The sequence below is a fragment of the Oryctolagus cuniculus genome, chromosome 5, assembly GCF_051225735.1.
Source record: "Oryctolagus cuniculus isolate XC-2025 breed Fujian yellow rabbit chromosome 5, ASM5122573v1, whole genome shotgun sequence".
In the NCBI taxonomy this organism is placed as follows: domain Eukaryota; kingdom Metazoa; phylum Chordata; class Mammalia; order Lagomorpha; family Leporidae; genus Oryctolagus; species Oryctolagus cuniculus.
Genome location: NC_142871.1, coordinates 160,023,950 through 160,041,936, shown reverse-complemented (window position 1 = coordinate 160,041,936; position 17,987 = coordinate 160,023,950). Strand labels below are relative to the sequence as shown.

At 48.5% G+C, this 17,987-nt stretch overlaps 1 protein-coding gene across 8 annotated transcripts in view; it reads right to left on the bottom strand.

The window, feature by feature from the left end:
- MAK (male germ cell associated kinase) overlaps positions 1 to 17,987 on the bottom strand; it is a 53,941-nt gene that overhangs the window by 10,795 nt on the left and 25,159 nt on the right. For 7 of the 8 annotated variants that reach the window (XM_089333410.1, XM_051855120.3, XM_089333411.1 and 4 more), the window contains 5 exons: positions 17,152 to 17,323; positions 12,980 to 13,147; positions 8,980 to 9,291; positions 6,973 to 7,145; positions 2,451 to 2,602 (listed from right to left, as the gene is read on the bottom strand). In XM_089333410.1, the coding sequence (XP_089189536.1) occupies positions 2,451 to 2,602; positions 6,973 to 7,145; positions 8,980 to 9,291; positions 12,980 to 13,147; positions 17,152 to 17,323 (977 nt within the window). The remainder of the gene's footprint in view (positions 1 to 2,450; positions 2,603 to 6,972; positions 7,146 to 8,979; positions 9,292 to 12,979; positions 13,148 to 17,151; positions 17,324 to 17,987) is intronic. The other variant, XM_089333414.1, reaches the window with a different exon arrangement.

Genomic DNA, 17,987 nt, shown 5'->3' with positions numbered 1-17,987 from the left:
GGAAAAGCAATTCTTAGCTGCAGTGTGACCTGTGATTGGAGTGGGGAGGTGTGTTGCAAGAGGACCTGGGATGGGGAAGGACCCAGACAGCGTGCGTGCAGCAAGGCAGGGAAGGGTACACAGTGAGGCTGGGGAGGGGAGCAGGGCCAGGTCACGTCGGGATTTGCGTGTCACGTTGGGAAGTCTGACATGCAGGAGCCGCTCTTATGGAAATGACACGGCTCACTGAGTGACCAGGGTAGAAGGAAGGGCGGTGAGTGGTGGGTGGGAGGAGAGAAGGCGCCACAGCGCAGGGTCTCAGAAGTGCTACGGAGGGAGCTGCTTTCCCAGCCAGCACCGGGGGGCAGTGATTTCCACTTAGAGTCCTCGTTCTAGGAGCAAGGGACAAGACGGGGGCATCGCCGAGATGCGTCTGGTGTGCCCAGTGCATGCTCTATCGGTAACGACCTTGCAGTATTTACGTATCTAAGGCTTACAGGGTGAGCTGATAGGTGACTGCAGTCCCATTGTAAGTAACAGAAACCAGAATCTCAAAGTCTTGCTCCAAGTACACAGCCGGTCAGTAACTAGGCCGCTTGAGTCTCCCCCTGAAGGCCAGGGTCACAGATGTGCCAGTCCTCGCAGTGTGATGTCGGGGTGCCCTGCAATTACATGGCACATTCCCAGAGCTCCCAGAGTGCTCACGCTTGGCGCCTAATACGACCTTGTGTACCTGGCTCTGGGACTTAAAGGGGGGGGGCACCAAGATATTATTTAAAATTTCCAACTATATCCAATTATAAAGATAACTGTGGGTCATGCATCAGTGTCAAGGATTGCTGACTTGGGTCTCCACCCCTCTGCACAGGTGCCTGCTCAATACATGTTTTCCCGAGTGACTGGGCTGAGCCCGGTCCAGGCACGTCTCAGGCTCCAGAGGGGCCGTCTTCAAGACAAAGAACGCCAGGAGGGAAACAGCACCTGGAGACTTCAAGCAGTTCTTGGTAGTCTTTTTTTTTTTTTTTTTTTGACAGGCAGAGTGGACAGTGAGACAGACAGAAAGGTCTTCCTTTGCCATTGGTTCACCCTCTAATGGCCGCTGCAGCCGGCACGCTGCGGCCGGCACACCGCGCTGATCTGATGGCAGGAGCCAGGTGTACTTATCCTGGTCTCCCATGGAGTGCAGGGCCCAAGCACTTGGGCCATCCTCCACTGTACTCCCTGGCCACAGCAGAGAGCCGGCCTGGAAGAGTGACAACCGGGACAGAATCCGGCGCCCCAGCCGGGACTAGAACCGGGTGTGCCGGCGCCGCAAGGCGGAGCATTAGCCTAGTGAGCCGCGGCGCCGGCCAAAATTATTGGTAGTTTTGAATTTAATTTTTAAGTCTCAACCGCAGCCTTACTTCTCATCCCAAGTGACTGGAAGAATGTGTTCAAATTCTAGTTAAAAGGGAAGTGCTCCTACAGGTCTCAGCTACCCTCACAGATTCCTGAAGACCACATCAGGAAGCAGAACTTTGAACATGGGGTGCTTGGGACCTACTTACACTTCACCAAAATTTTACAATAGTCTTTCCTGCCACCAGGGGGCTCGCTTCCAGATAAGACAAAGTACTGAAGTGGAATTTCAGTCTGTGAAATGCACTTGATTGTTTTTTTTTTTCTAACAGGGAAGAGTATCCACAGTGCATTTGTGTTCTGGAAACTTTATGACATCCCTCCATTGGAAGATTATGGTTTCTCCACCAAAACTTACAAACCTACTGGTACCTATTTTTGCTCCTCTCCAAAGCGCTCCCCCTAGCCATCACGGCAACCTTCTCACCTCCTTCTCCTGTCCAGACTCCCTTTCTCAGCTAAAGTCACCACCATGCACCTCGCTGCCATGCAAAAGGCCTCAGAAGCCGACACTCAGCCTTCCGTTCTATTCCACGGCCCGTGCTAGTTTGTCAGCGGCTCCCACTGCTCCGGCACGCAAAGGCTTCCAGACTGTACCCACGTCCATCTCTGCCACTTCCACGCTGGGACGAGCCATCGGCTCTCCCACCTGCACACATGGAGGCCTCCTGACCCATCCCCTCGCCTCTTGTGAGCCCCTAGAATGTTCTACTCAGACGCCATCGCTTTGGAAACAATAGAAAAACGTCTACATTTTATAAAAGGTTGTAATGAGGATGCAGCACTTCTCTAATAACATTTAGCTTTTTGTTTGTTTGTTTTTATCTAATGGCCTGGCTGTGGCAGGGGAAGAGTGCACTTTGGGAAGCAGTCTCATCTTGACTTCCGGCTACGCTGCTTTGTTGAGCAGACTTCCACTAGTGACAGGGACAGGAGGCCCAGGAAAGCCCTCGGCGACAGGGCTCTGTGCTGTGCTTTTTCTTTGGCTGATGCACTTTCAGGGATTCCAAGTCCCGTGCAAATGCTCTATCCGCGTTCTAGTTGGCATTAAACGTTTCCTGCTCCAGGCTTACCTGGAAGGTATCTCGATTGTCTCAAATAGTACTGCTTAGCTGTTGAAGCAGTCGACGACAGCTCCGAATCAGACTTTAGGGCCACCGCGGCAGGTGGGCTTTTGTTTTCCCCCGCTGAGTGGTTGGAGCCCGAAGGCAAGGGTTCTGGAAGCCTTGAAGGTCAACACAAGGAAGAGTCAGAGCTGGCAGAAGCAGTCCTCACCCAGCCTCTGCCCATCTTTTCCAGCCAGTGCGTGTGACCTCACCTCGGGGGCTCCCGCAGGCTCCGTGGAGCTCCCTCTGTGTTACCAGCCCATCCGTGACAGTGCAATGTGCTTGCCTTCACCCTGCTTCTGTCTGTCTTGTAACAGCTGCAGCTGTGGTTCGAATGTGGGGAGCTGGTCCTTTGCAAGGCAGGACGAGCACAGCTGCCATCGTGTCTATGTGAGTAATTAGAACCAGAGGGGCTGTCTGGGCACGGTTTGCACGGCCAGAGCAGTGCAGTGGGGAAAGATGGGCCAGAAAAGCGCCCGTGAGCAATCCCCAGTCACACAGAGACGGGCACTGGCAGAGCTGTCTGAGCCCATTCCCGGTGGGCAGCAAGCCCCCCGGTCCCCACCTCACACAGCACCATGGGCACTGAGAACGGGCAGCTTCCAGGTTTAGCTCTTCTCCTCCCCACGGCTGTCTTAACCCAGTAGCAGTACACGAGGCAGCTGTCCCAGAGGATGCTGCCCGTTAGGAGCCCTCACACCCACGCTTCTCCCTGCCACCCTCCGACGGGCTCACTCCCCTCCTGGGGCCTGAATGCACTGCCCAGCCCCCAGCTACTGACTCCAGGCATCCGCATTATTATTATTATTATTATTATTTTTATTTTTTTGACAGGCAGAGTGGACAGTGAGAGAGAGAGACAGAGAGAAAGGTCTTCCTTTGCCGTTGGTTCACCCTCCAATGGCTGCCACAGCCGGTGCACCGTGCTGATCCGATGGCAGGAGCCAGGTGCTTCTCCTGGTCTCCCATGGGGTGCAGGGCCCAAGCACTTGGGCCATCCTCCACTGCCCTCCCTGGCCACAGCAGAGAGCTGGCCTGGAAGAGAGGCAACTGGGACAGAATCCAGTGCCCCGACCGGGACTAGAACCCAGTGTGCCAGCGCCGCAAGGCTGAGGATTAGCCTACTGAGCCGGGGCGCAGGCGCCACATTAGCATTAGAAATTCATGCTGAGGCATCCGACCCACCAGGTCCACCCCCTTGGAAGTGGACGCTGGCTTGGGCGGCCCCAGCCGCAGGCAGGCCTGCCTCACTGCACACAGCCCCACTGTCTCTGGCCTCTGGACCTTCCCCTGAGCCCGCGTGGTTGCTCCCCTAACTGGAATCCTCCCCACCCAGGAGCCTTCCTCCCCTCATCAGCGTGGCCCACCCCTAAACTGGACCTTGGCGCTCCTGGCCACTCCTTCCTCAGTGGCCCTGCAGGTGCGCGCCCGTCTCCTGTTCTAGTTCTAGTTCTCCCAGCGTGGTCCAGGCAGGCTGTATCACGTCCAGACCCAGACCTTTGCTTAATATCAACTATGCATTCAGTATCACAGTGTCTACTGGGCGGTGATGCAAGCTTGAATATCCTGCCTTTATTGACTTTACTAAAGGGAAACCAGAAATGAAAAGGTTTAGACTGAAGAATTCCATCCTTTGTATTCTCTGTGGGGAAGTCCTAGCTGCCCGAGATACTGAGCGGGGAATGACAGGGTGTTTGCTCCGCCAGGTATTTCGGCTCCTGTTGCTTATGAGGTACTGTGGTGTGGAAGACAGAAAGATGAAGAGCGGATTAAGCCCCTCCTAGTCTTGGGCTAGTTACCCAGCCTCTCTGAGTCTCAGGCCTGTTGTGAAGACACTTCTACTGGAGTGCGAAGACTCAAAGCATAAAGTGTAGACAAGTGACTAGATGGTAGCATACTAATACTAATAACAACTGTGTGTCTACCATTGTGCAGGACCACCGAAAGCAAATAAACAAAAATGTGGCAGAAATAACCACAGGAAAAACTGATATGTATATAGTTTCTCTAAAGAATTTCAAGAGGTAAGGTTCATTGATGTTGAGGAAATTTACCAACTGTTCTCTTGCCAGAATCAGCTAAGTAGTCTGCAACCTTGATCTTTTTTTTTTTTTTTTTTTTTTTTTTTTTTTTTTGACAGGCAGAGTGGACAGTGAGAGAGAGAGACAGAGAGAGAAAGGTCTTCCTTTGCCGCTGGTTCACCCTCCAATGGCCGCCGCTGCAGCCGGCGCACCGCGCTGATCCTGGCAGGAGCCAGGAGCCAGGTGCTTTTCCTGGTCTCCCATGGGGTGCAGGGCCCAAGCACCTGGGCCATCCTCCACTGCACTCCCTGGCCATAGCAGAGAGCTGGCCTGGAAGAGGGGCAACCGGGACAGAATCCGGCGCCCCAACCGGGACTAGAACCCGGTTTGCCGGCGCCGCAAGGTGGAGGATTAGCCTATTGAGCCACGGCGCCGGCTTGCAACCTTGATCTTAACCTGCAGTTACTACAGGTCAAGATCAACCCTCTGCCACCCTCACAGAGAGACAGGCAGGGGTGCATTTGGGACAGTGGCTGAGGTGCCCCGGGGGATGTCCACATCCATGTCAGAGGGCCGGAGTTTCTGTCCCAGCTCTGCCCTCAAGTCCAGCTTCCCGCTTATCCACACCTGGGAGGCAGCAGGTTGCGGCTTTAAGTAGTTGGATCCTCATCTAAGCGGGAAGACACAAGCTGAGTCCCTGGCTTCGGCCTGGCCCAGATATTGTAGGCTTTTGGGGAGTAAATTAGTGGATGAGAGATTTTTCTCTCTCTCTGCCTCTCAAAAAAAAAAAAAAAAAAGTATGAATAAAGTTCTGGTGAAATTTGAATGACATTGGTTAAAATTTTTTTCAAGTCATCTACTACAACATTACTGGCCTTCTAACTGGCTTCCAGACACAGAGTTTTTGTTTTTAAAGAAAACTATGTTGTTCTCTGCACATATTTAAATACAAGATGAAATAGTGTCAAGATTGCCAGCAACAGCAATTAGAGTGTTTCATGGTATGACTTGATAAAGTAAGTCATAGCACTATGAATCTTCACAAAGTTATGTAAAATTTCTATCTGGGGTTTTATAAAGGCAGATGGCCCTACAGAATATTCTAGAACATTTGAAGGACTGTGCATCACTGACCCCTAGTGCTTCATGCTTTCCCACACAGGCTAAACACCCTATGTCCAATGCAAGGTTTTCTCCTCAATAAAAGAAATATACATAAAATAAGGAGCAACACAGAATAAAAGATGATAGTCTTTTGAACTCCCCCTTTGCTTAGCACCTCAAAGACCATGTACGACCTGAATATGGCTGAGAGGGATGACTTTCTCATCTACAATGGGAGAGGGATTAAGTGGGCCTTAAAAAAAAAAAGAATTATTTTTATTTGAAAGACAGAGAGAGAGAGGGAAGGAGACACAGATAAATATGTCTTCTATCCACTGGTTCATTCACCAAATGACCACAACAGTCGGGGCTGGAGCAAGGTGAAGTCAAGAGCCAAGAACTCCATCCAGGTCTCCCATGTGGGTGGCAGAGACTCAGGTACTGAGCCATCATCTGCTGCCTCCCAGGAATTAGCGAGGAGCTAGATGGGAGGCAGATTAGCTGGAACTTGAACTGGCGCTCTGATATGGGAGGCAGGCATCCCAATCGATGGCTTAACCTGTTGGGCTGCAACTCCTGCCCCAATTAAGTGGACTCTTGCTTTCATGTATTGTAGGAAGAGTATGTGTGGCCTGTGTGAGGTTCTGGAAACCGACGAAGTTTCTCCAGGCGTATGTATACCTTAGAGACTCTTCAGGTCTTCAGGACCATGCGTAGCCCACAGTGGGGCCCTCTGCACTCTGCCACGCCACGCAGCCGGCAGACAGGCTTCCCTGTCACGACAGAACTGTCCTCCCTCTCCCTCTTCTGCTCCAGTAAGAGGGAAAACTGGAATACAAGTGCGCTTCCAAGGTGCTCAACATTTAACCAGTGCTAACTTTAAACTGGAATAATACACTGATGGTGACCCGATTTATAAAAAAGAAAGAGAACGTCCAGAAAGGTTCAGAAAACGCTCAAAGTATAGACCAGCAAGCAAGCTAATAATTAAATGCTAACACCAATCAGGGCAACCATTAACTTTGTACCCAGGGCTCTGCCTTCTACAAAGAGGCTTATGAATTTCAAACGGAAATGATGACGATCGTAATTCACAAAGGCGCCATCAAACTTGGATAAGAACCTTTCCCTACACACACACACACACACACACACACACACACACACACACACACCATTCATCCATTACTGGGAAAAGCGAGGGGTCTTACCTTTTCAGAGGTATGTTTAAAGATTTGTGTTTTGTACAAGAAAACAATACTAAGCTACCTTTTTGTCTTTTGAGGTCTATATTCATTTAGATTTAATGAGTCAAAACAGAGTACAGTAAAAATATATTTTCCCAGAAGAGACTGAAATCTTACCGAAGTGGGGAATCTTTTTTCCTCTTCTCTTTGAAAACACCCATGCTTGGCTTCTTGGAATGGGAGGCTCCGAAGTCACAGTCCTCAGGCTCTTCCCAGCCATCTCCAGACTTGAAGACCGTCTGACCCCAACGCCTCCTGGCACTTTTAGGAGCCAGTGTGCCATGTGGCTTCTGCAGGGGGAAACCAGCCGTCACAGCCTTTAATCACAAGCTGTTCTGTCAGCACGAAGAGTCCCCATTCTCCAGGTCTCTCCCATACTCGGGAGAGACAACACACGCACACTGACAAGCATTAACAACAACAGGCAGTACATGTCACCACTATGATAGGTGTGAACTGGGTTGGAGGACGACTGCAATGAACAGGATTTGAGTCAACCCTGCATTGACAGGAAGGACCTGGGATACCAAGGTCTGGCTGAGTCTTTTGTGCAAGAGACTTCACTTCCCAAGGCATCCGTGTCTGTCTCCCTAAGTGCAGACGGCCTGAAGGAGGAGGACACTAAGGCTGGCAGATGCCACTGCCTTTTACTCCGCCCCCTCCTGGAATGCAGATGAAGGAGCAGTTGTGGCCACGAAAGCCATCCTGCTAGGAGCTGGGGGTTGGGTTGTGGGTGGCCCAGGAAGACAGAACCAACCCAGCTCCTTGAGGAGTGAACCAGGGGATGGAAGACTCTCTGAACCAGGGGATGGAAGACTCTCTGTCTCTCTCTCTCTCTCTCGCTCTCTTTCTGTGTCTACCTCTCTCTGTAACTGTCTTGCAAATGAATAAAATGAAAAATCTTTAAAAAAAGAAATAGGGAAGAAACCTTGGCTTGGGACAATGAATTGGGTAATTATTTTTATTTTTTTAAAGATTTCATTTTATTTATTTGAAAGACAGAGTTACAGAGAGAGGTAGAAACACAGAGAGAGGTCTTCCATCTGCTGGTTCACTCCCAATTGGCCGCAACGAAGGGCTGCAGCTGTGCTGATCCGAAGCCAGGAGCCAGGAGCTTCCTCTGGGTCTCCCACGTGGGTGCAGGGGCCCAAGGACTTGGGCCATCTTCCACTGCTTTCCCAGGCCACAGCAGAGAGCTGGATTGGAAGAGGAGCAGCCAGGACTAGAATCGGCGCCCATATGGGATGCTGGCACTTCAGGCCAGGGCTTTAACCCACTGCACCACAGCGCTGGCCCCAACCTTATTTATTTTTTAAAATCTGCCTTTTTGGAAAAGAGATTAGCTTTTATTAAAAGCTATAAAAATCCATATTTTAGCTCAATAAAAGAAAAGAACTTTCTCATATTCAGGAAAGTCCTGAAGATAAGTGACCTCAGGATCCTGGAGGTGGTTTAAAAAATAATGTGGACAACCATTTATTCACTCAACAAATATTTCTTGGGAATTCACCATGTGGCAGGCAGCGTTCTGGGTTCTGGGTTCTGGGTCTCAATTGATAGACAAAACAGAGTCTGGCGACAGGGAGGGACCAGATAACAAACCATAAGCAGGAGCAGCCAGTCTTCTGCAGTGTGTGGGTTTGTTGTGCTCTGGGGGCGGGAGGTGGCTGGCGCTGGATAAGGACTTGGATGTGGTATACTTTAAAATCTCTTTCAGTCTCAATGTCAAGAAGCAAAAGTACCTTTGGGAGTGCAAACCTGAGAGAACAGCCAACGCAATACGCCTGGACCAGACCCGAGAAGCGGGAGGAGGAGTTTTATACTGCGCCTGTTCATGTTCACTGCCATGTAAAAACAGTGCAGCGTTACCGTGGAAATCCTCAAGAACCAGCATCTGGATTCCTGAGTACTTTTTTAAAAAATTCTTTCACACTAGAGTAACTGTTAAAGGAAGTCTGTGTGCAGACGTTAGTCCTTTGATTCTGCAAGCTTTTCCTTTTACGCAAACCACAGCAGAATGGTGGCTCCTGCTCCTACCAGAGGACGCGCGGTGCGATTCCTCCCGGCGGAGCCCGGTTACACCTGCCAGGCTACTCCACGTCCAGTTCACTCGGGGCTACTTACTGGGGGTGCGTTTTTCATGATACTTGGGAACAGGGCTGGCGGCGGCTTCTGCAGGACGGGTTGCTTTGGAGGTGGCTGGACACCCAGGTTCTGTGGCGGCTGAAGGCACTGCAGGGGTTGGTGGCTCTGTTTCAGCTGCGGCTGCCCGACAGCCTGATCAGTGATGTCTGGCAGAGGCGTGGGCTCGATTTCAGCCGCAGACGGCTTCGATGCCGACGGCTGCAGCTGCTTATTGAAGGGCTGTTTTGCTTCCAGGTGGTGTGCGGAAGGGCCTAGCACCTGACCAACTTGAAAATACGGGTGTTTCAACGCCTGCAAAAGCACAGAAATAACAAGTGGACAGCGGTGCCACCTACACGTACCGCACATAAACTACCAGTGTCTGCTCTGGCCCAGGCGTGCATCATCAGCCCCCGTAAACCCCGAGTCAGAGAAAGCATGGCTTTCCCTCACGCGGTCCCTTATACAGTGACTGTAAAAAGATAACCAGAAAAAAAAAAAAACGATTTGAGAAGGAAATTCCAGTTAAAAAATTTAAAAGTATAAGTAGGAAATAAAAAAACTCACTTGTTATTTTAACATCCAGGCAAAGCAACCATTCTATTTACTTAAAAATTCCATATAAAAACAAAACCTAGCTTATAAACATTAGCTAAATTTGATGTTATTGATCCAAATACAATACTAGATGTTGATAATGGCTTCAAGTCCATTCAAAGGCATCAAGTAGTCAAGAAAATCTTCCACATACAGTTTTTTTTTAAATGATTAACTACAGCTGTATATGAAATTCAGTTACTCTCCACCCAAGTATAATAATATACTTACCAGCAATAAAAACAGTCTAAGAAAGGAGACTGCAAACACACTTGTGTTAAAGCTTATTATACCACACACCAGCAAAGACGAGACATTTATGGGAAGAAAATATAAACATTAATAAGGATGATCATTGTTGGAATCAGGATCAGTCATCCAATTGCATTGCATGTGTCCGGGGAGGGGCGTCCCTAATGTTTGGGTGGCACAGTCTAGAGCAGGGTTCTCAACTGGGGCTGAGACAGCTCCTTGGGAGACACTGTAACGTCAGGGGGTGGGGACTGCTACTGGTGTCTGCTGGGTGCAGGCCAGGAATGCGGCTGAATCCCCTATAATGCACAGGACAGCCCTGCACAACAAGGAGCTGTCTGCTCCCAAGTGTCGGTAGGGATGCAAGGGAGAGAGAACATTCTAGAAAATATCTGAAGCCTCTGGGCAGCTCAGCTGCAGAAAAATCCCCCTTCTCAGCCTCGTGTCCCCGGGCAGACGAGCGGAGGCCTCGGCCCTGCCGCCTCTCGGCTGTCGGCTGTTTTTCAGGAAGAGGTGAGGCTGGGCTCCTAAGACAGGCGGCCCCTGTGAGAATTTAAGATGCTGCCTATGCCAGGAAACCTTAAACAACAGTAAAAGTTACATTTTCCAGTCCATTGAGGGAATATAGGATCGTTATAGAGGGTTAGAAATTTATAGAAAGTTCTCAAGACGAAAATGAAGATCATCTATAAGCCACAGATAACCACTGCCAACATTTCTGATATTCTTCTTTTCAGTATTTTTATCATATAGCATGTTTATTTTTAAAAATTATATTATATTTATAATAGCATTTGAATATAAGATTTTCCCAAATTGTTTTAAAAGTTTTTCATTTAAAAAGTATTGTGAATGATGGCAAGATATTACAAATTAATGATGCACATATTATAAATCTGAAAACATCTGGATGAACTTTTCAAGAGGTGTTTCTTTTTCTTTTTTTTTTTTTTTTGACAGGCAGAGTGGACAGTGAGAGAATCAGAGAGAAAGGTCTTCCTTTGCTGTTGGTTCACCCTCCAATGGCTGGCGCGGCCGGTGCGCTGTGGCCGGCGCACCGCGCTGATCCGAAGCCAGGAGCCAGGTGCTTCTCCTGGTCTCCCATGGGGTGCAGGGCCCAAGCACTCGGGCCATCCTCCACTGCACTCCCTGGCCACAGCAGAGAGCTGGCCTGGAAGAGGGGCAACCGGGACAGAATCCGGCGCCCCGACCGGGACTAGAACCCGGTGTGCCGGTGCCGCAAGGCGGAGGATTAGCCTAGTGAGCCGCGGCGCCGGCTCAATGGGTAGATTTTGATTGGGACTGATTATCTGAACATCTTTGAACATAAATCTTTATCCAACTTTCTGATTATTTTTAAGGTTATATATGTGTGTTATTATATATAAGATTATATATACACACATATAGTAAAATTGCTTTACTCAGAAAGATGAAAAAATTATCTCATTTTAATTTGCATTTTATGAGAGCAAACAAGTAATGAATGTTAAAAAGTATTTTTGGTAATCTCTAATTTTTTCTATGGTTTGTGTCTATATTTCATGCCACTTTTAAAAAATACATTTCAAAGGCATATCTTTATTAGAAAAGTAATGCATGTTTAGAAAAAATAGAAAATGCAAATACACATTTCAGTATTTTAAATTTTTGTAGGAGGAGCCTTATATTAACACTGTCATATATGCTAGAAATAATTTTCACTGTCTTGTGTTAAGAGTTTTAGATAAAAAAAACTTAATTCTTAAGTGATCAAGTCTTCTGAGTTTCTCCTTTATGATTTCTTCTATTACTTTTATAATCATTTCCTGGGGATCAAACTTGTACCTATGCTTTTGTTTTTTAAACGGTTTAGTTTTTTGAGGACTTTATTTGATCCTTCTGTGACTTATTTGTAAAGTGTGGTGGATGGCAAGGACCTAGCCTCCTTCTTCCCTAAGCATTAGGACCCTGCCTAGCACTGTCCCCAAGCCCCACGTGTGCTGTGACGTTTATCTAGTGCCGAGGTCCACGTGCTGCGACACTGAGCTCTGTGTCAGCTCTTCTGTCCCTGCTGTCTGACAAGAACAGCCGTCTGCCTCCACCAGCGTTCTCTGGTTACTCTCTTGCTCAAACGTGTCTTGACTACTCTTTCCCATTTGTTCTTCTAGATTGCATTTAACATTTCCTCAAATTAAAGAAAACCAAAACAGCTCTCTGGTTATTTTCACACAGAATTTAATAGACTGTTATCACTTCTTTATTTAAAAATGTGGCATTTTACAGACCGTGAGACTTGCCGTCCATCTCTGTAGCTGCATCAGGCAGATGTGGTAGCCGCCACACCACTGTGGGTGCCACAATGCTGCCCCCTTGTGGGAGCCAGGGCCGAACCCGTGACTGCAGCCCCGTGGAGGGAGGACACTTGGGGAGAGTGTACCAGACGCCTATCCCCAGGCCACAGAAGAGCAGAGAAGCCTACGTGCAGAATGGCTGAAGAGATGCCTTCTTGCTCTAAGTTTCTTCCTTTTTTTTTTTTTTTTATTTTTTGACAGGCAGAGTGGACAGTGAGAGAGAGACAGAGAGAAAGGTCTTCCTTTGCCGTTGGTTCACCCTCCAATGGCCGCCGCGGCCGGTGCACCACGCTGATCCGATGGCAGGAGCCAGGTACTTCTTCTGTTCTCCCATGGGGTGCAGGGCCCAAGCACTTGGGCCATCTTCCACTGCACTCCCTGGCCACAGCAGAGAGCTGGCCTGGAAGAGGGGCAACCAGGACAGAATCCGGCGCCCCGACCGGGACTAGAACCCGGTGTGCCGGTGCCGCAAGGCGGAGGATTAGCCTAGTGAGCCCCGGTGCCTGCCTGTAAGTTTCTTCCTAACAAGTCTTTCTTATGCCATTTCTCAATCATTAGAGACTGATTCTTTTTTCAGCCTTAACTTCATAGGATTCCTCAACAAAGCCCAGAAAATCAGTGCAGGGGCCATGTCTGCAATTCTCTCAAAGATATTGCATGCCTAGAAATTAATTTACCACATCCACATATGCCGGATGCCTTAGGGTTTGATTCTCTTGGTAAACCCATAGTTGAGAAGACATTGGCTTTTAAAAATAAGAACATTATTCATATTGTGAACTTCAAACTTAAAAAAGGTGTGATGGAATCTGTCTTACCTGGCCTGCTGTCGGTCGCTTCTTTGGATCCCAATTCAACATTTCGGTCATGAGCTGAATAGCTTCATTGCTGGCGTTGGGAATAAGTGTCTTCAAGTTTATAGGAACACACTGGGGGAAGCGGAAATTCATAGAGGACGCGAGCTGGTATCCTTCTGGCCAGTCACTCTTTAGGGAAACGCCAGCATGGGTAGGGAAGAATGAAAAGAAAACTGGTTTTAGTAATCCACTTTAATAAAATAAAAAATCTCTCCCGGGTGAGCAATGCAATGTGGATTCACATAAATAAATGTGAAAATAACAATATCGGGCCACATGTATGAGTCGGTGCTACAACAGTGAGAAGGAGCAGTGAACCACTCTGAGTTAGGAGGAAATGAGAAGGCACTTTCGTGAAGTTCAAAACATTCGATCTTCTCTGGATTTAAATCTCGGTGATGATGATGCGCCTGGCTGACTTCAAACAAACGAGAACCAGTGCTTTACAAAGAAGCTGACTACCACAAGACCCTTACTGAATGTTATCTGTGGCATCTAGTGTTACAAACTGCTCATAGCTGGGAGCTGACAATTATCAAGCTTCAGTATCTACATCTACTTGTCTAATGTCACTACAAGGCACATAAGGATTTAATCATGATGTAATTAAGACAGACTTACACATAATAAGTAAGTACGTCTCCGAAAATAAGGTCTACTTTCTCTGAAGGGAGGAAAGAACTTCCACTTTGACTATGACCTTGTCTAAATATGATTAGAGTCGGCGAATTCAAAAGGCTTCCACAGCCTTGGCAACTCATGACAAGAGCCTAGGAAGATTACCGACGCCATAAACAAGAGCGTCAATTTGTTAAGTCAACAACAGGAGTCACTGTGCACTTACTCCTCATGTAGGATCTCTGTCCTTAATGTGCTGTACATTGTGATTTAATGCTATAACTAGTACTCAAACAGTATTTTTCACTTTGTGTTTCTGTGTGGGAGCAAACTGTTGAAATCTTTACTTAATGTATGCTAAACTGATCTTCTGTATATAAAGATAATTGAAAATGAATCTTGATGTGAATGGAATGGGAGAGGGAGCGGGAGAGGGGAGGGTTGCAGGTGGGAGGGAAGTTATGGGAGGGGGGGAGCCATTGTAATCCATAAGCTGTACTTTGGAAATTTATATTCATTAAATAAAAGTTAAAAAAAAGAAAATAAGGTCTAACTGAAGTGTAATAGCTAATTAAAAAGCACTCAGTCCAAGAAATCAAATATTTGTGGGAGAATGTATAAAAGGAAACTAGCAATGGTTAAAAGAAAATAATGAAAATAATGTTCAGCAAACTAGAGGTTAACAAACTGATGCCAACAGAAGCAGACAGGAATGAGTAGGGTGAAGATGTCTACGTGGTTACTTAGTCATCAATCCAAAGTTACACTCTAAGTAGATAAACATTTTACCTAAGTTCTTAAAGAAAGGCAAGCACCATTTTCCTTCAGTGTGGTGGGATTCTGTCTTCTTGCCATCCTTATCCCACCCTGACTTTTAAAATATGAATTGTAAGAAAAATATTACAATGTAGCTTATTTAAAAATAAAAATATTATATACCCATGCAAAAGTTACAGATAATCAAAAGTTATAAAATTTAAAGCAAAGTTGTCGCTCCCCCTCTTCGTGGAGGAGCAACACAGGACCCTGCGCTGTTCTTTCAGTCTGCTCGGCCCTCCCCGGGTTTGCTGCTGGTTCTTCCCGGGTTGGCTACTATCCCTTCCACCTCCGTGGAAGGGCAGTTCCCCCTGGCCGCATTCCCCACTTCCGCAGGGGAGCGGCACACCGCCGGCCGGCTTTCTCGGGGGCTGCACGGGTTCCCTCAGATGTTCCCCATAGATGTTCCCGGTGCATGCCGTCTCTCTCCTCCTTTATAGTCCTCCTCCGCCAATCCCAACTCGGCTGAGTACGCTGCTCTCCAATCAGGAGCAAGTCCTACAGTTAATTGGTTGAACTGGAGGCAGCTGTGCGGAAGCTGTTTACTTCTCTCCCAGCGCCATATTGTGGGAGAGCAGATGCATAGAATAAGTCCTAATTCAAGTAACTTAGTCCAGTCCGGATTGCTCCCCACAGATCCCCCTTTCTTTTTATTTTTTAGCGTTGATACGCGCCTGTCTTCGGTGTCCCGCGGAACACACTCTGCTCTACTTGCTAGAGTTGCCACAGGCTCTTACAAGTCCTATCAATCAGGAAAACCGAATCCGGGTCCTCTCTTCGCCATTGTGAGGAGGTTTTTAGGCGCTGATGCATGCCTGTGTTCGGTGCCCTGCAGCGCATGCTCTGCTCTGCTAGAACTGCCTGCAGGTGTTTACAAAACCTATCAGGCAAACCGAATCCAAGCCTTCTCATTGCCGTATTGTGGGGGAGACTTATTAGTGTTGGTTCGTGCCTATCTTCGGTGACCTGCAGCTCATACTCTGGTCGAGCTTTGCTGGCGCTTACCGCCTTAATTCAGGCAGACCGAATCCAAGCTTAATATTGTTGCATTGTGGGGAAGCTTTACTGATGTTAATTCGTGCCTGTCTTCGGTGACCTGCGGCTAGCCACCCAGGTACTCATCGCCTCACTAATCGGGCAGACCGAATCCAAGCTCTCACATTGCAGTGTTGTAGGGAGGCCTTTTTATTTCTCTATTTCTCTATCTCCGGGCATTTCTATTTCTCCCATTTTACTTCTATCTTCCAGCATTCCTATTTCTCTCACTTTACTTCTAAAACTTCTGTTTCTCTTATCCCCGCAGCTTCCCGGCACCTCGCCCTGCCGGCAGCTTCACGGCTCCGCGCAGCTTCCCGGCGCCTCGCCCCGCCAGCGGGCTCCGCCCCGAGGCTGCTTCTCCGCGCCTCGCCGGCTCTGAGCCGCTTCAGCCCGCGCCTCATCTGCGCGGCTTCCCGGCTTTGCGCGGTCCGCGGTCTCCACGCTTAACCCTTTCGCGTCTGAACCACGGCCTACGCCAGCCCCGTTCCCTATCTACTCACGCCCCGTGCTCTCTCTGCACGCGGCGGCTTCCGCGAGTAACACAGCGTAGCTTGCGTCTCCGCCACTAGGATTCAATCTAAGTTCCCCGGGCTAGCCTGGCGAATTCAACCCAGCGTACGTCTCCGCCCCACGGTTTGGCTTCCCGTCCTTTGCTCCCCGGGCTAATCAGACGGATCCCAATCTGGCTTACGTCTCAGCTTCTGGCTTCAACTTTTCGCCCCCTATTCCCGGGCTAACTTGAGAACCCCAAAGTGGCTTTCGTTTCCGCCTCGGCCTGCCCCCCGCGGCTTCAATTTCCCTAACATTTTTCTCTACCCGGTATGTTTCCCCAAGCTTTCTTCCAACAATACTCCTCCCTCATTTCTCCTGGCCTCTCCCCACAGTCTGCATCCGAGTCTGTTTGTTCTAGCTTTCACTTTCGCTTTCGACCTTAGAGATTTCTCCCAGCTTCCCCCCGTAGTCCGTATCCGAGTCTATGCCTAGGCTTTCAATAGCTTCTTCCGGCTCCTTTTTCGTCCGGCTTTTCCCTAGGCTGTTTGCTAGTTTCTCTCTCCGATATTTTCCCTAGTTCTTCCCGTTTCTTCCCTCCTAAGTTTCATATCCGTCCTAAGTTTCCTATCCGAGTCACGGCACCATTATGTCGCTCCCCCTCTTCGTGGAGGAGCAACACAGGACCCTGCGCTGTTCTTTCAGTCTGCTCGGCCCTCCCCGGGTTTGCTGCTGGTTCTTCCCGGGTTGGCTACTATCCCTTCCACCTCCGTGGAAGGGCAGTTCCCCCTGGCCGCATTCCCCACTTCCGCAGGGGAGCGGCACACCGCCGGCCGGCTTTCTCGGGGGCTGCACGGGTTCCCTCAGATGTTCCCCATAGATGTTCCCGGTGCATGCCGTCTCTCTCCTCCTTTATAGTCCTCCTCCGCCAATCCCAACTCGGCTGAGTACGCTGCTCTCCAATCAGGAGCAAGTCCTACAGTTAATTGGTTGAACTGGAGGCAGCTGTGCGGAAGCTGTTTACTTCTCTCCCAGCGCCATATTGTGGGAGAGCAGATGCATAGAATAAGTCCTAATTCAAGTAACTTAGTCCAGTCCGGATTGCTCCCCACACAAAGTGGCAAGTTAGAAATCATCAAAAGTTGTGACAACTTAAGTGCAAGACTACTTACTTTTTTGGGAGTCCCTAAAACTTGGCAAATTTTAAAGATTTCATCAACCTCGCTTGTCCCTGGGAAAAGTGGTCTCAATGTGTAGAGTTCAGCCATTATACTCCCAACAGCCCACACGTCAATGGGAGAGCTGTACACTGAAGACCTTAATAAAACTTCGGGAGCTCGGTACCTAACGGTAGGAAACAAAACAAAGAAGTCTCTTTTGACTGCAATTTCAAAGGTGGATGGGCAGCAGGACTCTCATTTTGGTTGTGCATTTTTTTTTTTAAAGATTTTACTTATTTTAATTGAGAGGTAGAGTTACAGACAGAGGGAGTCAGAAAGGTCTTCCATCTGCTGGTTCCCTCCCCAGATGTTCGCAACGGTTGGAGCTGCGCCAATCCTAAGCCAGGAGACAAGAGCCTCCTCCAGGTCTCCCCACACGGCTGCAGGGACCCAAGCCCTTGAGACGTCCTCTTCTGCTTTCCAAGGCCACCAGCAGAGAGCTGAATCGGAAGAGGAGCAGCTGGGACACAAACTGGCACCCACATGGGATGCCAGCGCCACAGGCGGAGACTTAACCTATGACACCGCAGTGCTGGCCCCGAGAACAATATTTTTGATTAGGAAAAATATCCTCTTCAGAGGGGCAAAGTTCCCTGGGAAGGCCAACAAATTTGGTTAAATTGAAGACACCTTGAATTCTTTTTTCATTTTGAAATACATCAATGTTTCAGTCCGAATGCTCTGTAACGCCTTTTCAGTTAAGGTTCTTCGACAAGTTTTTTTTTTTTTTTACTTAATATTTAGATATAATTCAATGATATACAATTCACCTATTTATTATTATTATT